The 24541-nt window shown below is 42.7% G+C and overlaps 1 protein-coding gene across 11 annotated transcripts in view; it reads left to right on the top strand.

The window, feature by feature from the left end:
* The window catches only part of SYT1 (synaptotagmin 1), a 510654-nt gene extending 494661 nt beyond the window's left edge, over nucleotides 1-15993 (top strand). For all 11 annotated transcript variants that reach the window (XM_039507883.1, XM_039507873.1, XM_039507853.1 and 8 more), the window contains 2 exons: nucleotides 7381-7514; nucleotides 13047-15993. In XM_039507883.1, coding sequence (XP_039363817.1) covers nucleotides 7381-7514; nucleotides 13047-13253 — 341 coding nt within the window. In that variant the 3' untranslated portion in view covers nucleotides 13254-15993. The remainder of the gene's footprint in view (nucleotides 1-7380; nucleotides 7515-13046) is intronic.
* The last annotated feature ends 8548 nt before the right edge of the window (nucleotides 15994-24541 follow it).

Genomic DNA, 24541 nt, shown 5'->3' with positions numbered 1-24541 from the left:
GGCTGTCGGGGAAATCAGCGTTGTAAGCGCTGTCGACTGCCTCGTCCTACTCATCTTCCCCGTCCACGAACATCTCCGAGGAACAGTCCGTCGACAGTATCCCATCCTCAGAGTCCACGCACACTGGTGGGGCAGTGGTGGCAGACCCACCGAGAATGGCATGCAGTGCCTCGTAGAACCGGCATGTCTGGGGCTGGGCTCCGGAGCGTCCGTTTGCCACTTTGATTTTTTGGTAGCCTTGTCTCAGCTCCTTGACTTTCACGCGGCACTGGGTTGTATTCCGGCTGTATCCTCTGAGTGCCATGGCTTTGGAGACCTTCTCGTAGGTCTTTGCATTCCGTTTGTTGGAGCGCAGCTCCGAAAGCACAGACTCCTTACCCCACACAGCGATCAGATCCAAGACTTCCTGGTCAGTCCATGCTAGGGCCCTCTTTCTAGTCTGAGATTGCATGGACACCTCTGCTGGAGAGCTCTGCATCGCTGCCAGTGCTGCTGAGCTCACCACGACGTCCACACAGGAAATGAGATTCAAACTGGCCAGACAGGAAAAGGAATTCAAATTTCCACGGGGCTTTTCCTGTGTGGCTGGTCAGAGCATCCAAGCTCGGACTGCTGTCCAGAGCGTCAACAGAGTGGTGCACTGTGGGATAGCTCCCGGAGCTACTAAGGTCGATTTGCATCCACACCTAGCCTAATTCGACATAGCCATGTCGAATTTAGCGCTACTCCCCTCGTCGGGGAGGAGTACAGAATTCGAACTAAAGAGCCCTCTATGTCGAATTAAATGGCTTCCTGATGTGGACGGGTGCACGGTTAATTCGAATTAACACTGCTAAATTCGAATTAAAGTCCTAGTGTGGACCAGGCCTGAGATACACATTATTTTCGCTTGAACGTCAAATACGTTACTGTTTTTTCTTATCTAACAAATTAAGTAAACCCAATCCACAAAGTGGTGGTGATCTGGGTATTAGTTTTAGCAGAATGATTCTGGTATTTTAGTAGCACTGTCTCTAAAATCAATAACAGTGTGTTTACTGCCTAGTTAACACTACTTCAACTTCCATTTCAGAGGAAGCACAGCTCTTTTAGTTTCCTTTAAATAACACCCTCACATTTTTACGGTAAACTTCAACAAAGCAAAGGATGTCAGGTTGGCACCCCAATGCTTTAAAAGCTGCCTTATTAGCTTCCCGTGATATTTTTTTGTAAAACCCATGATGCACAATTTGAGTGATGATTTTTACAGCTTTTTTGCATTTGTGAATAAAATGTTAATGAGAAAGCAAATGAAGTAGAAGCAACTAGTATTTAATCTCACAGTCATTTTAAAATGAAGTTAGCAGGGGAGCTTGGCCAGTCCTATCCCCCAGGGAGCCCTATCAGCGGGGTACCTGTGAAGTTCCACACATACAGCCCTTCCTTTTTCACATGGACCTGGGGAGATCCACAACAGAGGATCCCCTCATTGTGGAGATAATCTGGGCCCCTGTCTTAGTTTGATCTAGGTAAACCATTAAAGTTGATTCAAAGAAGTTCAGTCTGCCTTGTGAGTTGTCCATTGTGCTTAGGTCTATCACCCTTACTCATGTTGAATAGCACCTTATTCAATTAGACTATTCACATATAAGGTATCACTCAACATGAGGAATGCTGGCAGAATTGAGCCTTTGGTAAAACTAGAAAGTATAGCTGTCCTCACTAAACTTTATCACTGAAAATCACTTGCAGTATTTTTCTCTGACTTTTCAGATAAAAGAACAGTCTATCATCATTATTTTTACTCTGTTATCCTGTGTTCTTGCAATGGTTTGCTTCTGTTAGTTTGTGGAAGAGAGACTCTTTTTAAAAGGGATATCTTTATTTTATTTTTTTAATTGAAAAATCCTTTCCTTTAAATCCTTACATATTCTTTGTCATGCTTTGCTCTAGAGCGATAATCGACAATATAAAGGAAATATTTTAATCATAAATGTGTAATACAATCTTTCTTTACTAGTAGTTGTAAAATTTGTTGAATTATGTAATGAAGTCAGGTAATTTTTTTGGCTATAATAAGTGGGGGAAACAACAAAGTAATAACCATCAATGGGTATTAGCCAGGATGAGCAAGGATGGTGTCCCTTTCCTCTGTTTGCCAGAAGCTGGGAATGAGAGACGGAATGTATCACTTGATGATTACCTGTTCTGTTCATTCTCTCTGGGGCACCTGGCACTGGCCACTGTTGGAAGACAGGATACTGGGCTAGATGGACCTTTGATCTGACCCAGCATGGCCGTTCTTATTTCTTATGTTCGCCTTACTGGTTGAAATTTTATTATTAATTTCAGTTCTAACACCACACTTCACTATAGCAGATTGTAGCCTTTTGAGGTGAATGGCTACTACAGGTTACATGCAGTGTTGTTGTAATCGTGTTGGTCCCAAGATATTAGAGAGAGAAGTTGGGTTAAGTTGTATCTTTCATTGGACCAATTTCTGGTGGTAAAAGAGACAAGCTATCAAGCTACACAGAGCTCTACTTCAGGTCTAGGAAAGGTACTTGGGGCATGTCTGCACTTAAAACACTGCATCAGCACAGCTGTGCCACTGTAGCGCTTTAGTGAAGATGCTCTATGCCGACTGGAGAGAGCTTTCCCATCAACATCATTAATACACCTCCTTGAGAGGTGGTAGCTATGTTGGCAGGAGAAACTCTCCCGCCAGCATAGACCTGATCTACATGGGGGGTTAGGTTGGTATAACTACATCTCTCAGGAGTGTGGATTTTTCACATCCCGGAGCAATGTACTTATACTGATATAGGTCTGTCGTGTAGACCAGACCTCAGAGTTTCACAACTAAATACAAGGTGGAACAGATTGTTTAGCATAAATAGTTAGCACATATTCTAAGAGACCAGTGAAGGTGAAGTGGTTAACATCCCTGTAGTCCAAGGACAAAAAAAGGCATTAGTGGGTTACAGATTGTTGTAATAAACCATAACAATGTGTAACTCACTAAACCCCCCTTTGTCCTATGACAAATCTGAGGAACTGTCACAGATTGAAGTGTCATTAGAGGAGGTTTTGGAATTAATTGATAAACTCAACATGAACAAGTCACCAGGACCAGATGGCATTCACCCAAGAGTTCTGAAAGAACTCAAATGTGAAGTTGCAGAACTATTAACTAAGGTTTGTAACCTGTCCTTTAAATCAGCTTCTGTACCCAATGACTGGAAGTTAGCTAATGTAACACCAATATTTAAAAAGGGCTCTAGAGATTATCCTGGCAATTACAGACCAGTAAGTCTAACGTCGGTACCGGGCAAATTAGTCGAAACAATAGTTAAGAATAAAATTGTCAGACGCACAGAAAAACATAAACTGTTGAGCAATAGTCAACATGGTTTCTGTAAACGGAAATTGTGTTTTAGTAATCTATTAGAGTTCTTTGAAGGGGTCAACAAACATGTGGACAAGGGGGATCCAGTGGACATAGTGTACTTAGATTTCCAGAAAGCCTTTTACAAGGTCCCTCACCAAAGACTCTTATGTAAATTAAGCTGTCATGGGATAAAAGGGAAGGTCCTTTCATGGATTGAGAACTAGTTAAAAGACAGGGAACAAAGGGTAGGAATTAATGGTAAATTCTCAGAATGGAGAGGGGTAACTAGTGGTGTTCCTCAAGGGTCAGTCCTCAGACCAATCCTATTCAACTTATTCATAAATGATCTGGAGAAAGGGGTAAACAGTGAGGTGGCAAAGTTTGCAGATGATACTAAACTGCTCCAGATAGTTAAGACCAAAGCAGACTGTGAAGAACTTCAAAAAGATCTCACAAAACTAAGTGATTGGGCAACAAAATGGCAAATGAAATTTAATGTGGATAAATGTAAAGTAATGCACATTGGAAAAAATAACCCCAACTATACATACAATATGATGGGGGCTAATTTAGCTACAACGAGTCAGGAAAAAGATCTTGGAGTCATCGTGGATAGTTCTCTGAAGATGTCCACGCAGTGTGCAGAGGCAGTCAAAAAAGCAAACAGGATGTTAGGAATCATTAAAAAGGGGATAGAGAATAAGAATGAGAATATATTATTGCCCTTATATAAATCCATGGTACGCCCCACATCTCGAATACTGCATGCAGATGTGGTCTCCTCATCTCAAAAAAGATATACTGGCACTAGAAAAGGTTCAGAAAAGGGCAACTAAAATGATTAGGGGTTTGGAGAGGGTCCCGTATGAGGAAAGATTAAAGAGGCTAGTACTCTTCAGCTTGGAAAAGAGGAGACTAAGGGGGGTAAATAGAGAGGTATATAAAATCATGAGTGATGTAGAGAAAGTGGATAAGGAAAAGTTATTTACTTATTCTCAAAATACAAGAACTAGGGGTCACCAAATGAAATTAATAGGCAGCAGGTTTAAAACAAATAAAAGGAAGTTCTTCTTCACACAGCACACAGTCAACCTGTGGAACTCCTTACCTGAGGAGGTTGTGAAGGCTAGGACTATAACAGCATTTAAAAGAGAACTGGATAAATTCATGGTGGTTAAGTCCATAAAGGGCTATTAGCCAGGATGGGTAAGAATGGTGTCCCTAGCCTCTGTTCGTCAGAGGATGGAGATGGATGGCAGGAGAGAGATCACTTGATCATTGCCTGTTAAGTTCACTCCCTCTGGGGCACCTGGCATTGGCCACTGTCGGTAGACAGGATACTGGGCTAGATGGACCTTGGTCTGAGCCGGTACAGCCATTCTTATGTTCTTATGACTACAGATGTGTTAACTGTCCACTTCACCGTTTAGGTGGCTTGCTGCCTAGTGGAATCCATAGCCCCAAGTTAGGCACTTAGGCTCCCTGTACCATGTCTGGGGAGAGTTAGATGTCCTCTGTGTATATCTATCTTCCTACTGTATTTTCCACTGCATGCATCCGATGAACTGGGCTGTGGCCCATGAAAGCTTATGCTCAGATAAATTTGTTAGTCTCCACAAGGCGCCACAAGGACTCCTGTTCTTTTTCCTTTGAGCATAAGAATGAGATTCACAGAAGCCAGCAAGCTGAGCAGAAAGCTGCTAATGCTAGGGAATGCTGAGAGAGGCGTGTGGCCTAAGCCAGCCCTCTGAGTGATTTTAGGTACCTAAATCTAGACTGGAGGGAAGATCCTGCCTCTGCCCAAATTCACAGCCATTAACCCTTTCCTGAAATTAGGCACTTAAGAGGTTTTTTTTGAAAGACACAACATTGGTGCTGCTGTTACTGTGATGGTGGCAGCTGCTGCCTTGGTCCTCCCTCCCGCCCCCTTATAATCTTTATCCCAGTGGTTAGAGCACTCACCCAGGCGGTGGGAGACCCATGTTCAAATCACTCCTCTGCCTCCTGTGAAAAAGAAATTTGAACTTAGCTCTCCCACCTCTCATGAGAGTGCCCCAAGCACTCGGATATTCTGGGCTGGGGTCTCGCAACCTTTCTTTTTCAAACCGAGCCACTATATGCAAATAATTAAATATGTGTTGGGCCAGAGAGAGAGTGAGCAAAAGTGACGCTGTAGGCCATTGGTTAGTGGCATTTAGGCTCCTAAGTCTCTGCAAAACTAGTCCTTTGCTTCTGTGATTTTCTTCACACACCCCTAAACTTCTTTAACACTGTTTTCCAACCAGTACTGATGCTGAAATGGTCTTTTATTTCAAACCAGCTTTACACTCAACATGGAGCCTTAGCAAAACCGACAATCTAGACCACTTCTTTCGGGGAGCAGAGAACCATCTGCTTTACACCATCAAATCCCTAAAAGTGCTGGTGCTAAACCCAGTGTTGAGGCTGCAGGGGCAATAACTCTTGTACTGAGAAAAAGCCAGGAGAGTTTTAAAGCTTTTCACACAATACTTCCTTATTGTAGGAGGATGCAATTATTCCCAGATTCTTCAGGCACCGATTCTATTGGACAGTCCTGAAAGACTGTGTACTCATAGTAAAGATAAGGAAATTTAACAACAAAGTGTTCACTGGTTTCCCTCCCCTCACCTGCTTTCACAGCAGGGAGTCATGCTCTCTTTGATAGAAATAATTTAATAAAAACCTTCACGCAAGATATGCCAAGAGTGACTTCCAGCTAGCAGGCATTTGGCACAGATCCTGTTGTTTTGCGCTAGGGGAGGCTTCCTTGTGGCTTACATTGCAGAATTGCTGTCTAAAGTCACAAAGGTTGTTAGTCAAGTCGTGGCTGCAGTAATATACAGGATGTTACAAACAGTGAGCCTGATTCTCTCTACCACTCAGTGCTTTAATTGTGTATGGGAGTAAAACAAGTTACTCCTGATTTACACTGGTACAAGAGGAAGACTGGGTCCAGTAAGTCCATTCTCTGAATGGGGTAAAGGATCCACTAAGCACTCGGTTGCACATGTCCTAAGCAGGCACAATTCCAATTGAAGTTTTAGCCACCAAGATATCATTTCAAAGCAGAAACTTCACTGGGAGTTGAGCTTGTGCAAGGAATCTGTGATTAGGTGATAAATCTGTTCTTACGTCTGGCCACCAGTACTCATACAAACTCATGAACAATGAGAATTGAGTAGAGAGTAACATCACTTGGTTATATATGTATGTGTCTGTAAAGAGGACAGTAGTCCCCTACCACTATGTAATCTGGCTGCTTCTACAGACAATCAAACCCAGTGCACATGGGAGTTCGGGGGAGCAAGAAGACCAGCACATGTGGGGAGATTGGGATAGAACTACTATGCAGAGTTAGAGTGGCTGGGACTGGCTTCCCAGATCATTATTCTCTGTGTTCTAGTAGTGCTAAATGCCAATTTCAGTGAAAGGGGGCCTATTGTGCTAGACTCTGTACAAACATGTAACAGTCCTTGGACTAAAGAGATTATGCTGATATGAGAGAGAGGAGTAATATACCATGGAGCAGAGTGAGGCTGGGATTTACCTCATCCTTGGGCTTGTGCATAAGTGGATATAACAAGAACTGGTATGTACCTTATTTAGTACAGTTTGTATTTAAATGCCAGATATAGCACTTGATCAGATTTCATCCAATGTAAATACAGACTTTGTTTAAATGACCATTGTTTGCTATGACCATGTCTAATTTTTCACCTAATAGTCATTTCAGGGATTACTCTATACTGGGGTAGTCAGTTATTTTTTGTGAAGGTCCACATTTCTTGGTCAGGGAATAATCAAGGTCCAGACTCCAGGGAAAGTAAATAAATAAATAATAATTATAAGTAAATACATAGATTTCAGGGTCCGTTCAAAAGCATCTGGCGATCTGGATTTGGCCCGCAGTCCACCTGTTGACTACCCCTGCAATACACATTAACGTGATTAGCATTTCTTAACCACGCTTTTTCATTGTAATTATTCAGATCCCTATGTGAAAATCCATCTGATGCAGAATGGTAAGAGACTGAAGAAGAAAAAGACAACAATTAAAAAGAACACTCTGAACCCCTACTACAATGAATCGTTCAGCTTTGAGGTACCCTTCGAGCAAATCCAGGTAATGTCAAACCCTGCTTTCCCCTTCCTCTGAATTCCATTTCTCAGCCCTCATAAATATTTAACAGGGACCTTGTTAATTCTGAAGTGTGCATACCTTCATTAGCACCTATGTGCCAGCCCTGCTTTACGGTAGATGAGTGTGACTGCTTCAAGAGGGAAATGATAACATGCACAGAACTTATGAAGTGTTGATTCATCAGTGAAAAACGGATAACTGACGTTTTATGGTCAAAAGCAATGGATTCCAAAAAGAAAAACCAAACAGGAAGATAGTTATAAGAGAAGAAATGCACTGACAAAAGTTATAGAGATAGAAGTTAAATGAGTTTTGGCCATTTTTCCCATATCACATTCATTATTTAATTAGCCTCATCATATCTGTGGTATCTGGGGATGGAAGTGTGATGTGCAGTTTCAGTACAAAGGCTCCAGTGGCTCCATGGAGTTGGGCCCATGCTCAGAAGGGGCCCTGGCCTGCTCTGCTTGCACTGCACCCCGAGACCCCACTGGCTCCCCCGGCCCACCACTTGCTCCTCTTGGCCTGCCCACCGGCTGGCTGCGGGCTCCTCCACACTCCGTAGCCCCACCCCCTGCTCCTCTCAGCCCCCTGGTTGGACCGCAGTGCACCTCTGGCTCCGGACAGTCTCTGCTTCCCACCACCTGTGGAGCCCCACCTGTCTCCCCGGAGCTGAGCCACCTGGGACTGGCGCAGAAGCCTGGCCAATCTCAGCCAGGTGTGGGGGGAGACAGTGCGGAGGGCTTGGCTGGGCAGGCCCTGGCCTAGCTGATCATGCCACTCCCGAGGGGCCGGAGCAATTCCCGGCCCTGGGACCAGCCCTGGCTGTGCTGCTGGCTCAGCCCAGTAGACACAGTCGCCTCCCAGCAGGGCTGGTGAGTGCAGCTGGGAGGCAGGGCTTGGGAGAATGGGTCTCTGGGGAGCATTGGGGAGTGCTGGGCTGTGAAGGGGCAGAGAGAATCAGTGTGTGTTGGGGCACTAGGTAGTGATGGTTCTGTGGGGGGTGCTGGGCAGTTGCAGTAGGGCTGAGGGCAGGGGTGGTGTTGTGCAGGGTGCTGTACATTTGTGGGTGGAGCTGGGGGGTGCTGGGTCCAGGGAGCCTCTGGCCATAGGGAGTCGGGCGGTGTTGGAGAAGGGGGCTGTGTGGTGTGGCATAGGCCCACCCCTGAGGGGAAGGAGCATGCTGGCAGCACAGAGCCAGGCAGGCCACTGTGCATCTGGCAACTGCTGGTTTGTAAATAGTGCCCTCACATTGGGAGGAGCAGGGCCTCCCCTGCCATGCCATGCCCCGTTGCCTCTGGCTAGCCCCTCACTCCAGGGACTGACCTCCCCACACCATGCTCCATTGCCTCCATGGGGGCCCACAACAGGTTAATCCAGCCCTGGCAGTTATAGTTCATGTTGTTTGGAATAAAATGCTTAAACAGAAGTAAGTTAACTGACAGACCAAGAAAAAAATTCAAAAGCAGCGAAGTCCCATTTTCAAAAGTGATTTACTAGCTAGATTTATCTAAATATCTCAGTATTCAGGCACATAAATATAAACAAATTAATGGGAATTAGGCACCTAACTCACTTAGGGCTAGTCTACACTTACCAGCCGGGTCGACGCGGTGAGTTCGACTTCTCTGAGTTCAAACTATCGCGTCTAATCTGGACACGATAGTTCGAACTCCGGAAGCGCCGCGGTCGACTCCGGTACTCCACCACTGCAAAAGACGGTGGCGGAGTCGACCTTGGAGCCGCGGACTTCGATTCCGCGGCGTCTGGACGGGTGAGTAGTTCGAACTAGGGTACTTCGAATTCAGCTACGCTATTCACGTAGCTGAACTTGCGTACCCTAGTTCGACCCCCGCCCTTAGTGTAGACCTGCCCTTACATGCTTTTGTAAATCTGGCTCTTGGGAGCATAAGTGTCCAAGGCCCTGATTTTCAAAGGTATTTAGGCACCTAGCCCTCTTTGAAATCAATGGGCCTAAATATCTTTGAAGATCCTGGCCTAAGTCACTTATGAAAATTGGACTTAGGTACATTTGAAAATTTTACCCGTCATGTTTAATTGTTTCAAATTTAACTTTCTTGTGGTTCTGTAAGAATGGTTTTATTACTGGTTCCCTCATCAGGGAGTCTCAATTCAAAAATGTGTAATTGGGGACCAATATCATAAGTCATTGTATTTAGGTGTTTGTTATAAGAAACTAGTTTCAAAGGTAAGTTGTGGCTATGTTACTTTCATTTATAGAAAAACATATTTAAACATTATTTAAATGAATACTGTAAATGTTGCTGTGAACTTTGGTACTTCAGGTATAACATTTGCTGAGGTAAACTTCCACTAACATGTCAGGTAATGGAATAATGGTTATACCAGGTCCAAGATCATTAGAGAGCAAAGAAAGAGATCATGGAGGCAAAGCAGAGTTGTCAAGAAACAGCTCATTAGCAGCACCAATGTGGACCGTAAAACAGGATACAAATAACGTCTTTCAACAACCTCATCATAAATTCAGATTTGTGTATTTGTGAACAGTCTGCAGCTATACATGCACACAGAATTGTGCAACAGAGAGAGGTGATCCTGGAGCACAGAGTTTTTAAAAAAAGACTTTAGTGAACTGCTATCTTAAAAGTGCTGAATCAACCCCACTGGAGTGTGAAATCCTACACAGGACAAGCACAAAATAGGCAGCTACCCCATTCTGTTCTGCCAGTGTTCAGCTGTTAGCTTCTGAGTGTGAAAGAATAGTTCAGTCTCCATGGCCACTCTGGCCACTCTGCTGAGGTTGCTAATACAGGTGCTTATTGCTGTTAATGGTCTTTTATAGCAATATCCACAGACATTTGCACTGAAACCTACATTTTAAATAGGCCACCAATCAGCCACCAGATGGCAATGATTTTCAGTCACTAATTAAGCCATGCAGATTTGAACCAGTGACCAGAAGATGAAACTCATTTCATGATCAATCCTTTGAGCCCTCCATTCCCACCCTCTCAAGGCCACAACACTGTTTGTACTGTGTCCATCCTTGGGGGTATGACAATAAAAAAAAAACATTCCACTAGTCATTAGGCTAATGGTTCCCAGTAACATCAGGCATTTTATTTTGTACCATAATAAGAATTTTAAACAGTCTTACACTAAGATAAAGCCAATACACTTTAGGGCAATGATCATACCCTGCTCTAATACATAAATGTCCATTTATGATGATCATTGACAATAAAAGCAAATACACTGCAAGCAACATTATGTTGTAAGACATCATTCTGGCTTCTAGAAATAGAAGCATGAAGGATATTGCATTTTACCATGAATGGTCTTGGGGAAGAGAGTCTGAGTTTGATGGGCACTTTTGCCAGAAATGATTATGTAAATACTTACATGCCTGGAGCTCTCATATCCTCCTCTGGCTCATTGATTTGTGCACTCTCTCATGGGAAGGGGCTATAAAGAGTCATTATGACTCAGCTCTTGAAGCCTTTACTCACAGGAGTAATCCCATTAATAGTAGTGGAACTACTACTGCAAGTAAGGACTGCAGGATCTGGCCTTTTTAGAATAAAAGGATGACGGACCCCTTGGCACTAAAAATATTTATCTTTGTAAATTACGTTTTCCCGCAATTCATAAAACCTACCTGTAGAAACAAATCCCAGTCTAGCATGAATCCAGGAGCTGTGTACATTTATAATATCATGAAGCAGAGTCAGGAAAACAGTCATACATTCATCTTTTAAAATGAAAGTCTCGAAGGGAAAGTGTATACAGTTAAGTCAAATCAGCCTGAGGCTGTTTCATCTCAGATGCTATTGAGGAAAACCCAGTTTCGCTAGGGGAATAAGTTATGTTTGTGCTATTCAGACAAATAATAAGGACCAAATGAGCACAGACGCACTTACTAATGCACAAAATAGACACCCTGAGATTCACTTAGACCAGGCCATATGGGAGGCAATACATAAAACGGTGTAATATCCAATCTCATCCCAACCTCCTCAGCATGTAGATTACATTAGCCTGACTTGCCTTAGACTCTCTCATGCACCTAAATGTAATTTACACCCTTATGTAACAACTCTGAATTTGGTCTCCTGAGTCTACATTGCTGTCACTAACATGCTGGAGGACTAGAAAAGAGGCCTGGAACACAAAATGCAACTAACAGAGTCTAAGAAGTTGTAAGTTACACTTCTGAATCTGATCCTCTGAGTTTGTGGGTGTAACTTACGCAGTGGGGAGGATATAAGTTACACCAGTGTCAACACCTTTAGATTCACATCTCAAGTTAGCCCTACAAGCCTATGCCAGTCTAATCATCTTTCCACAAAAAACACAAGTTACGCTGTTAGGTTTTTCTTAAAATATTGCCTCAGAACCCATTTGAATAAAAAATTTGATTAGAAGAAAGCTGTGGGAGGGACTTTGGCTCAGGATCCACCTACAGTAGCTTTCTTGGAACATGCTGTTTGTTGTCCTGCTTTGGTGTCCTGGCTTCTATTCCCGGCTCAGCCACTGACCAACCTTGGAGAAACTGAGGCACAGAGAGGGGGCAATGACTTGCCCATCTGTAAAATGAGGATAATGATGCTTACCACCTTTATAATGCACTTTAAGGTTTGCTGATGAAGTTCACTATATAAGAGCAAGGTAGCATTATTACTGACTTCCAAGGTGGGTGCAAAAGCCCATTCCATGGGAAGAGAAAGTGCACAGTAGTCATTTCACAAGCTCTGTTGCTGCCTGCAAAAAACAATAGCACTCTGACTCCTATGTAATTCTGTTTGTTTGGGATTTCACATCAGAAGCCCAAATAAAAAGAAGAGAATAAACAGCTGTGTTTTTGCTCTGTGGGTGGGTTTCTTCTCCAGAGGGTTGTACTTTTGCAGTCATGTTTCCTGTCAGAGCTGATTAAGATAATAAAAAATTGCATGTGGTTTTGAAGATATATCTCATAGTGGGCCAAAAAAAAAAAAAGGTTATGCCCATACCTGGCTATTGTATTTTACTTCACACACACCTGATCCCTACTCACATGGTTCCTTTCAGCCAACCACGGCTTTTTTTTAGAATCTTTCTAATGTCCATGTCTTCAAACATGCAGAAACAGGAGCTACATCATCTTATGTTGATATCAATGAATGTAGACCCAGGATGCAGCCCTCTTGGTGTGGCAGGGTGGAAGAGCCACCCTACACACTGGATGTGTGTCCATGATCTGGGGCACACAAGAACACTGGTATATGCCACCTCTTGAGCTGCACTGTGCATTCCTTAGCCATAACAAAAGATCTCTTCCATACCAATCAATTGACATGGCTGTTTTGATCTTGATTTCATTCATAGGCGTTTGCTACCTACTATATCAGACTTTGAATTCTCATATCACTGGGAATCTGCTACGACTTATTGTGCTACCCACTCTCCCCCTTCTCAGGCACAAGCTCTGAATTCCAGTTCTGTATTGTATTTGCCTGCAGGTCTTGCTCATTGCTCTTTCTTGTCTCCTTTTAGAAAGTGCAAGTTGTTGTGACTGTTTTGGACTATGACAAGATTGGCAAGAACGATGCTATCGGGAAAGTCTTTGTGGGCTACAACAGCACTGGAGCAGAGCTACGACACTGGTCAGACATGCTGGCCAACCCCAGGCGACCCATTGCACAGTGGCACACCTTACAGGTTGAGGAAGAGGTCGACGCCATGCTTACAGTCAAGAAGTAAACAAAAAACAAAAGAAGCCTTTCTGCATTTGCCCACATAGTGCTCTTTAGCCAGTATCTGTAAATACCTCAGTAATATGGGTCCTTTCATTTCCAGCCATGCGTCCCTAACACAGATGAGTGGTACTTAAAATCCTGTTTTAATTTGCACAACTTTAAATGTAGAGAGCCCTCTAAAGGCCTTTCATTTCACCACTGCCCCCAGATCTACTCTTCTTTTAAGCAATATGATGTGTAGATAGAGCATGACAGAAATTATTTATTGTATCACACAGTTGTATATACCAGTATGCTGAGAATTTATTTCTAGTTTGTGTATTTGTATGTTGTAAACGTTTCCTAATCTGTGTATATCTAGATGTTTTTAATAAGATGTTCTATTTTAAATTATGTAAATTGACTGAGATATAGGAGAGCTGATAATATATTATAGGGTAACTATTGTATCGTCTGCATTCCAGCAAAAATTCCAACTTGTAAGGCACTAGTAGTGTTACACTGACATATTAAAGGACAACTTAAATCTGAGCTTTCAAGTGAACCATTTAAAATAACAAGATATGCCTACACAGTACACCTTGGAGGGGTGAATCCAATTTTGTAGACTTCTTTTTCACAGGCAACTTAGCATGATCTGAGCAGCTCCGTGGCTGACCTCAAGGAAGCGTAGCCAATAGATCATTTTTTTCTGTATATATTTAAAAAACTGAAATCATGGCTTTAAACTGACAATTGAGGAAGCAGTTCCATGGGAGATAATTTCACATAACAACAACATGGGGGAGATTGTGTAGGGGGTGGGGGGAATTTCAGCAGTAATGAAATGCTGCATAGAACCATGAAAAAAAAAAGTAGCTCTCCATTATCACCTTTATACAAAATTAACATACTGTGAATTCCAGTTGTGATTTCACATTCTAGGATTCTAATGAGTTTGCACATTAGACTTTGTAACAAAATATTTTATTATACTAACAGATTAGAAGGAATGCAGAATATTTTTAAGCACAGCCGTGTATGTTTATTATACAAGTTTCATGGTGAACAGACAGTATTGTAATCCCATCAAAAGAAGACAAAAATTAGCCATAGTTCTGAATGCACTTCAAAGTAAGCCAAAAGAGAACAGCGAGTGACCTTTTTATATACTATTTATACTTAAGTTTTAATTTGTCCTTTAAAAACAAGTGAAACAAAACAAACAAGTTCAAGAAAACTGAAGCAACCTCTTATGTATACTAGATGCTCGTTTCAGGAGGAGTTTTTAAATGTTTTCAATGTTATTCTGTAGTAAATGGCACTATTATAAAGCTATTAGTCATTCCATAAGAGTCTTGAAAGACTGCTCTGTGTACCACTGTGACTGCCGTGTGTGCTTAGAAATGTAGTTTTCTCAGTGGATAGCAATCAATTTATTCCGTAGTGATATTGTACTAATACTGCCATTCCCTTCTACTGCACTGCCGAAGGAGTGCATAGCACAAGCAGTTCTAGTTACTATGGACCAATTTAGAACTGACACACTATGCGTAGGGCAAGGATGTTATATAGATTGGGATGACCACACAGCATTTTGTCCAGCACTGTGCAATATTCCACATTCCGCCCCCTTCCCCTCCACCCCCACATTTGTAGACAGTTTTGTCTCATGGCTAGACAGCATATGATCTCAGATTATAGCATTTCATCCTGTCATTTTGGGCATTACATTTTATCTTACATCTCATCCTTTGAGACTTTATTTTACGGACTGTGAATATATTTATAATGCTTTGAAGACTTAGTTCTTTTCAGTACCACTAAACGCCAAAAAATGCGATTTTCTTTAAATAAAATAAAATAAAGCTACAGCCTGAAATTATGTTAAACTAAACAGGGGTGTGAGCAATGGAGTCCATACTGAAAAATAAATTCCCCAAGCCCCTCCAGATTTTACTTATGAGGGATAAGGTGTAGCCCTACAGAATTCAGCCCATGTGTAGCAAACCAACCCAACTCTCATTAAATTGGGAAGCACAAAATTGATATGAATCAAACCACTATAGTCTCTCCTCACTCCAAAATATAAGAATAGCAACACTGATCATTTTTAGAGTTGTTTCTTTTGACATGAAACATGGAAAAGGTACAACTGAGGCATATTCTGAGATAATGTGTGACCACAGTAAGTGTCAAGCTGGAATATTTTTAAAGGACTAAATCCCACCAGAGAAAGGAACTAGGTTGACAGAGTTGCAGCAAAGAACAGGTATTCAGCTTCATGATATCCAGCTTTAAGTTGTTCATTCAAGAAATTTGCAGGTTCAAACTGCCAGAACCGATTCATTGTGTTAAGGTATTCTTAATGCATTCTCTTCCTACACTGCCAGACTGAATGTCACCAGAGAATTGGTTTGTAATGTACTATGACTCTCAGAGACCGAACCTGCTATATGACCAAGATGACATATTCATCCTCAAAGAAGCCACGTGTACCTTTCTGACAAAGCTGTGTAAAGTATTAGAATCTGATGCTGTAGAAAGATCCTAGTTGCCTTTGTGTATATTTACTGCCTGCTTGAGTGTTTCTACATGTGGGTTTTCTCTGTATCTTGTAGAAATGTTTGGGGTGTTTTATCCTGCCATATTGCTCGTGACCCACGAGCTGACAACTTTAGCTGTATTTTACCTTCATTTTTGATGAGGTGGTTTATATTTTGTTTCACTTTGTGTAGTAAATTCCCCAGTAGAGTTGTCATTAAAATAACATACATAGATATTCAATAAAAATGTTTTATTTCCTGTTGATGTCTCAGTGTTTCAACTCTTTTGATTTAAAATAAAAAAGACATTGCTCCCTAATGTTTATGAGCCCAGTCACAGTCTGGCTTCACTCTGATACAAGTGGACAAGTAACCAAAAATCTCAAACTTAACAGCTGCCTGGTCTCTGTAAATATAAGGGCTAACTACAAAGAAAACCTAGACACTGTAAATGTGCTTCCATTACTTTCCAGCAGTCAAGGGCAATAAATTGTTTTTACAGCTCAAGTACTGTTTTCCCAAGTAGTTTGAAGTACTGAGTGTTTATTGGTGTCTACATTATGATTTAGAACTCATACTGCCCCATCAGGAGATGCATTAGCTTCTATACAGAGCCAGCAAGTGAGCCCACCCAACCGGCTTCTATCCATTTACTTTCTGTTAAAGTGACAAACATCAGAAGAAATACTCATCTTTTTATTTAATTTCCACTCCAAATAGTGAGGCACTTGACTGAAATATCTGGAGGAACATGACCAGTGGCAACACAAAGCACAGAGAAATGGTTCAGGATCTAGGTAACTCCTTCCAAGAAGAATGGTAAAAAAATGAAGTAAGTTTTTAAAGGCATTTCATTGTCATTTAACATTTACAAATATTTATCACTCTGTGGGATTCCACCTACTGTCATTGCTTTCCTGTTCTCAGACAAGGAGATAACTGTTTTGTTGGATCCCACACAGTGGTAATTGTTGATACATATCTTTTAGCAGCAACCTCTGTATTGCACCACTGTTTACCAAGAAGTATAGTATCAGGGGTAGCCGTGTTAGTCTGTATCCACAAAAACAACGAGGAGTCTGGTGGCACCTTAAAGACTAACCGATTTATTTGGGCATACGCTTTCATGGGTAAAAAACCCCACTTCTTCAGATGCATGGAGTCACGAAAGCTTTTTATCCATGAAAGCTTATGCCCAAATAAATCAGCCTTTAAGGTGGCACTGGACTCCTCGTTGTTCAAGAAGTATAGCTTGTTTTCAAATTGATTTTGTATTTTTTTTTTTCGTTTTTTACACATCCCAGATTATTTTGTTTTATGAGTTATACTGCCACCACATAATTTCATTTGCATTCAGGGCTAAAGGTAGTTTTCCGTGATCCTCTTTACTGTTTGAATAGCATTTGCACAGTACAATGTATTAGGCTGGTTCCCTCTCTCCTCTAGGCCTTGATTCAGCAGTCCATCCCTATTCAGTAGAGTACTTCTGTCAAAGAGAAATTAAGCACATGCTTAAGTGCTTTGCTCAACAGGGACAGATTTAAGAATATGCTTAAAAGCTTTGCTAAATGTGGGGCTCTAGTGCTGCCCTTTCTAAGAATAAATGACAGCCTTACAGTCAGTGTTTAAGACCAGCTGGGACCACCAGATCATCTAATCTGACCTCCATACAGCACAGGCCACCAACACACTGAACCCAGCAACTGAAAATTAGACCAAAGTATTACAGCCCACAGGAGCCTAGACTGTTATGTGTCACAGGCAAGGAACAGAAACATTATTTGACAGATAATTCTGGCAAGTGGCCCCCACCCACATGCTGCAGAGAAAGGTGAAGAACCTCCCCATGGTCACAGCTAAGATGACCACAGGGAAAATTCCTTCCCGCTCCCCGACATATGGTGAGCAGTTAGACCCTGAGTACATCACCAAGAACCAACCAGCCATGCACCTGACAGACAGGGAATGCTCGATGTCACCTCAGAGCTCTGGTCCACCTTGCCCAGTGTCCCATCTCCAGCCATGGACATCCCAGATGCTGCAGAGAGAGAAGATTTTTTTTTAAAAACTGAATACATTCGGCAGGGGAGAGAGAGAATCCCTTCTTGACCCCTGCAGGTGGCCAGGTGGAACCCTGAAGCTTGAGCTTTTAGGCACATAAGACAAACCAGAAGTGAACCACACGGCTGCTAACTCCTGCTCCCACACACAACAATCAACCCTGTCATATAGTTGCACTCATAAATCTGTCCAGCTCTTTCTAAGTTGTTTGCCCCCACAACTCCTTTTGCAAGGCTGGTCCAGAACCTCACCCTGAGATGATTAGAAACCTTCTAATGTCCAGCCTCAATTTGATCATGGCCACTTTATACCCATTTGTTCTTGTGCCAATCTTGTTCTTCATCTTAAATAACTCTTCGCCCTCCCTGGTCTTTTCTTATAAAAAGTACTCGTATCCCCTCTCAGGCTTCTTTTTTTGCTAGACTGAACAAGCCAGGCTCTTTTAATCTCATCTCATACGAGAGGCCCTCCATTCCCTGGTCATCTTATAGCTTTTCTCTATACTTGTTTCAGTTTAACTTCACCTTTCTTGAACATGGGTAACCAAAAATGTACACGGTATTCCCAGTGAGGTCTTTCCAGTGCTTTGAACAAAGTCATTAATAACAGTCTATCTGTGTAAATGCATTGCCTGATGCGTCCTAGGCTCACACTGGTAGTTCACAGTCATCCTGTGATCAACCCACATACCCAGGCTCTCCCCTTGGCTATCATTTCCAATCAATAAGGCCCCCAGCTTGTAGCAGACATTCTTATTATTAGAGTCTAAGTGCATGACCTTGCATGTTGTACTATTGAATTTCATGCCATGTCTATCATTCTAGTCTTCAAGACCATCCAGATCTTCCTATATAATAAGCCAATCCTCCTCTGTATTGCTGGTGCCTGCTAACTTTGTGTCGTCAGTAAAATTTCAGTAGTATGCTCCTACCTTTTGTGCCAAGATCATTATAGGCTTGATTGCAGCTCAGATTTGAGAGCTCGCAAAGCCTACTGAACACCATGAAGAAGTTCAGCACCTCACAGGCGTGCCGAGCAGTTTACAGGATCAAACCCAAAATGATGGAAAATGACACAACTCATTGTATTTTATGGTAGCCTTAAGAAGAAATATATGTATCAACAAATGACAATTATAAAGCAAGCCATGTAACCAAAGAAGACTTGCTTTTGTTCTTGTCTAGCCCTATGAATTGTCTCATCAGCAGCTTCTGCAGATGCTCAGAATTAGCCTGTGGGTATCTTTACAGCCTTCTGGAACCCTTAGACAGTCTCCCAATTCAATCTACCAGATAAACTGGAGCTTGCTGAGAATGCCTTAAGATGCAAATGCTGGCAGACTATTCAGAATGGCCTCTCCTCCCCTAGTCACACTGTTCCCCTGCCAACCAACCAAAACCTTGTGTAGCTGCCAGCTCCAAGGAAGACAAAGCAGTCATACGTCTTCTCAAGTCTCCAAAGTGATCTTGAGAGCAGTCAAGCTTTCAGGTAAATGATGCATGGAATCTGCATCCATGTATTGTCAGAGATGCTGTGAGGAGCTCTCCCTACAGGTGCTGCAGCGTACATAATTTCCCCTGAGCTGCAAGTGGTACCAACATCAGCAGAAATTGGCTTCTTTTTCTCCTTCCATTCTAAGCTTCTGCATGTTCATAAGAAGCATCTGGTGCCTCGGCTCAATAGCTTCTGATCCCATATGAGCAGGAGATTGCTTGAACACAGTTTTTCCACTTTGTCCTAGCGCATAGGAAAAAACAAACAAAACAAACCCCCATGCTTCCGTTATCTGCTCAGTTTCCATTCTTATCAGCCATTTTAGCTGATTTTCAAAATGCTAGCCTTTTGGCAGCCAAAATCAGTTTTTCTACCATGGATAATCAGTTAATCTTGTCTTTATAACTAACATAAGGGAAAAATGCGTCAGATAATCGCTGTTATACTAAGTGGGAAAAGCAGCAAAAATTACTCATTTTATTCAGCTCATTTAACCCCTAATCAACTGTCAAGTAAAATATTCTTCCCAACTGACAGCCTCAGTTAGCAAGGACCTACATCTCTCAATCACTTTTCACATCATGAGTTACTGAAAGAAAGCTAATTGCCTTTTACTTATGCAAAATGAGAATGAGAACATTATATATTCTGATTACTGTATGGGCCAGTTTCCTTATTTATTTTTCCATTAGTATTTTCATTTTATATATTGCCAGATGAACTCCTTACCCTTAAAACTGATTTCTCAAGATACGCATTAAAAAAAATTACTGCCGGATTCCTGTTTCTGGTATCAGTTTAGGCACAATTTTATTATCCACACTTAATATTTTTTTAATTTTTAAGAATGTTCAACATGCTAAAAGTTATTTTTCACCCCTCCTACAGATACCAGTGTTAGTAGGACTTTCTTAGGTCACAGGAAAAACAAACACATCATTTCTGTCTTTGAGTGATACAGTAGTGGCCTTTGGCAATTTTGCCGAAGATAAATAGTTACGGTTACCTTGTCACAACACTCCTTTGTACTTAATACAGGGTAGACACTGAATATTGCAAATATTGAGGTTATCTAATTTCACTCAAAAGTTTAGGGGTGAAAAGTTACGTTCTGCAAAGTGGTATTAACCAGTATGGTACTTGGCGATTACTGCAGTAATGGTCTCTGAAACAAGTAGCATCACCAAGTAGTTTATTAAGATTTTTTCCGTATTCAATATAAAATTACCTTTAATTACTAAGGACACATCCTGTGTGATACTTAGTGGCTCTTCTGAGACACCAAATCTGCCAATGGGAGGCAAGAGTTTTACTGAGATTTTTAAGCTCCCTGGGTATGGATTGTCTTTTTATTGTCTGTGGGCCTAGCACAATGAGGCCTGGATCAGTGGTCTCTAGGCACCACTCACAATATAAATAAATAATGGGGACTTGGCCTCGCACAGGATTGTGCCCACCATGTGACTCCTCAAACTGAGCTCTTAGACCGATTCAGTGAAGATTTATTAACTCTCAGTATTGACATGTACTATATGTATCATCATTATTTTAAAACATTAAGTCATGAAAACGCTACAAAGGCTACTAAACAGCAGTGCTATTAAAAGCAGCCTTTTGCCAAAGAAAAGGAAGGCATAATTCCAAGTGGCCATTATACATTAAATCTAATCTCCAAGCCTAGCCCACATTCCTTCACAAATCCCTCAACATTTTACCACTTCATCCTTCCAGCCCTTTATCTATGATTCCAGGGACATCTCAGCCCTTATAGTCTTATCACATGTGTTGCACTTGGCCAGGGATGCCTATTCTTTCATCTTGTCTCTTTTTCCTAAAACATAACTCACATCACCCCTAAGAAGTTGTTTCCAGTGCACTGAACATGGATTTGTCATCAAAAAAATTCCAAGTATGGGCTTAGGATAAATGATCTATGGGACAAGATAAACTTATCACAAGGAAGTGGTCTGTGACTGTAAATCCTGATTGAAAGTCTGTCAGTTTGGCACGTGGAATGTACCATTGCAGTCAATTGTTTCACACCTTGTCAAAAATGTTATCACCCACTTGTTCTGGCAAAAGACAAAATGGAGTGTACTCACTCATATCCCACTTGTCACATTTTCTTCTTTAGGCGAATGGCAATTTTATTAAGCCAATTTCTTGGAGACATTTTCTGTGACATTCAGAAAACCAACTGGTCTTTCATACGCTGTTTCTGAGTTTCTTTTTCTTATAAAAGGTTGTCCTACTCTTACACCATGAGGGTTAAGATTTTCAAATATGATTCACTGAAATTAATAATACGTGGTTAACTTGCCTCATTGGCTTTGACAATCTACACTTAACTTTGGTAATGTTTTTCAAGATTCTCAGAGTTTTCGCTCATTCTTTCCTCAGAACTGATCTTGACTGACAAGGTCCTAGATGGAAGTTTTTTACGGAAATTAAATTATCATAGGTTGAGAGGTAGAGCTCTCATCGTGGCTTAAAAAATGGCTACAAGATAAATCAAAGATTAAAAATAAGTGATCAGTTTTCAATATGCCATAAAATTAATGGTGAAGTTCCAAAAGGCTCAGTACTGGAACTGATATTTATTAATGATCTTGAAAGAAGAGATGAACAGTGAGGTGCTGTATTTGGCAAGGCACAAAATTATTTGTGTTGGAACAGATCTGAATTATGAACCCATCTCTAAGTTCAGCTACTTTAGTAATAAATATCCATGTAGGCACTTCAGCCTACAAATATTGATTACTTTTTCTACAGTGGTCCATACGCATGCGTGTAATAGCTCCAAAAGATACCAAATAAGAGGTAGAAACCACAACCGCTGCCCACATCATTAATGAAAAGCCATAAGATGACAGAACCCCTTACACTTATACAGACCCATTACAACAAAAACAAGCTCTTCTTGGTGATGGTCTCCTGGCCATACTATATGCATCCACATGCAGGATGCAACTAAAAGTTCACAATGAACTATACATTGAGTGTTTTAATCAAGACACAAGAAGAGGAGGTTACTTACTGTAATTGGAGGTTCTTTCAGATGTGTGGGCCCTACCCACATTTCACACGTGGGGTGCGCATATATGCCTTGTGCCTGAGTCCGAAGTTGTCTCCAAGCAGTATTTGTTGATCTGCAAATGTGTAGTGTCTTCTCTCGTGCTTTCAACCGAGGGTATAAGGCGCAGTCTGGATCAACGCCACTCCAGTTCCTCCTCTTACCGCAATGCAATCAAATCTGAAGCAGAGGGGAAGGAGGGTTAGTAGTGGAATACAGATACGTCTTGAAGAACCTCCAGTTACAGTAAGTAACCTCTTTGTCTTCAATCATGGTCCCTCTGAATATTTAACACATGCAAGCAGTGATCAGTGTGGAGATAGGTGCAAGGAGGCTGGTGGCAAAGCAGTTTGTAATACAGCCCTTCCTACTGCTGCAGCCATGGCTGTCACTTGAGTCAAGGTGTAGTGTGCTGTAAACAAGTGGACAGATCACTGTGTTGTGGCTTCACAAATGTCCTGCAATGGGATGGCCAATAACAATGCCATAGAGGCAGCTTGCACCTGCGTAGAGTGAGCTGTAACAGCCCCTGGAGAGGGTGGGTTTGCTATCTTATAGCATTCTAGTATGCAACCCATGACCTACCTAGAAATTGTCTGTGAGGATATGGCTTGACCCGCCCCCTTGATCTTTCTGCCCTCGCAACAGAAAGTCTTGGACACTTTCTAATGGGCTTTGGTCTTTGCAGATAAATAGTAGGCGTGTCTGACGTTAAGGGAGTGCAGTTTCTTGTCTTAAGGTGAGGGATGTGGCTGATTGGTTGAGATGGAATTCAGACACAACCTTGGGGAGGAATTTGGGGTGTAACTGTAGGGAAATCGTCTCCATGTGAAAAAAACCACGTAGAGAAGGTCTGCTGTCATGGCTGCTAGCTCACTGACCGACCTGGCCGAAGTGATGGCTACTGAGAATGCCACTTTCATGGAAAGGTGGCTCATGGTACAGCTTGCCATATGTTTGAAGGGAGGCCCTGTGAGCGATACAAGGTTAAGAGCCCACTGGGGCATGGGTTTACCAACTGGTGGGATGGTTCTGAGCAACACTTTCCTAAAGCATACTGTCATAGGGTGTATGAAGCTAGGGAGTCCCTCTACTGGGGGAAGGAAGGCACTAAGCACCACTAGGTGTACTTGGAGGGTGCTTAAGAATGAGGATAGGTGGGCTGCTCACTGCAAACCTGGGAGGGAGGGGGGAGGAGCAGAGCGGCGGCAGCGTGCTCAGGGGAGCAGGCGGAGCGGAGGTGAGCTGCAGCAGTGGGGAGGGGGCAGGGAGGGCCACAGGAAGTAACCCTGGGCAGGGGGCAGAGGAACTGCTCCCTCCCAGCTCACCTCCGCCTCCTCCCCTAAGTGTGCCGCCGCTCCGCTTCTTCCCCAGGTAGGAGGGGAAATGTGGTGCACCCTGGGGAGGAGGCGGGGCCGGGGATTTGGGGAAGGGGTAGAGTTGGGGCAGGGCCTGGGGGGGGGTGGGCACGGGAAAAGTTTTTGGCTTGGGGCAGCAAAAAACTTGGAGCTGGCCCTGGCACATTCTGTGTCTGATACCCACCCAAACACCAGGCCATGAGGTGGAGGGAGCTCAGATTGAGGCACCTGAGCCTCCCATGATCCTCTGTGAGAAGAACTGGGAACAGCCAGACCTGATTGCTGAAAAGTCTCAGGAGGTCTGTGAACCAGAATTCCTGGGGGCAATAGGGTGTTGGGAGAATGCCCATGGCCCCATCCTGGCAAACTTTCTGGAGAACTTGAGGTATAACGGGAATGGGGGAAAAGCATATTGAAGGTCACCTGCCCAGGGGAGCAGCACCATGGGAGTCGCTGCTTACCACCCCCACACCTCCCAATGCAGAACATGCTCATTAATATAGATAACCAAGGTCAGACCCACCGACAGCAATGGGTGCCTCCTACAAAGGGATGGCTGAGGTTTGATTCATGCAGGGTGGGCTGAAGCCAGGCCCCACGCTGCTGCTGGCATCATGGACGCAGAGCTGGACCATGTATGGCAGCAGGTAGACACATGCACAAGCCACTCCTGTGAGGATGCAGTCCACCTGGCATTTGGGTGGTGCTGCACCTGCACTGGCTGGTGCCCAGCAAGCTGCTGCTGGGTGCACTCTTCTGGCACAGCCAGCATAAGCGTTGA

Source organism: Mauremys reevesii, linkage group 1 (genome assembly GCF_016161935.1).
Source record: "Mauremys reevesii isolate NIE-2019 linkage group 1, ASM1616193v1, whole genome shotgun sequence".
NCBI lineage: Eukaryota > Metazoa > Chordata > Testudines > Geoemydidae > Mauremys > Mauremys reevesii.
The sequence above is the reverse complement of the archived record's forward strand: the minus strand, read 5'-3'. Positions and strand labels throughout refer to the sequence as shown.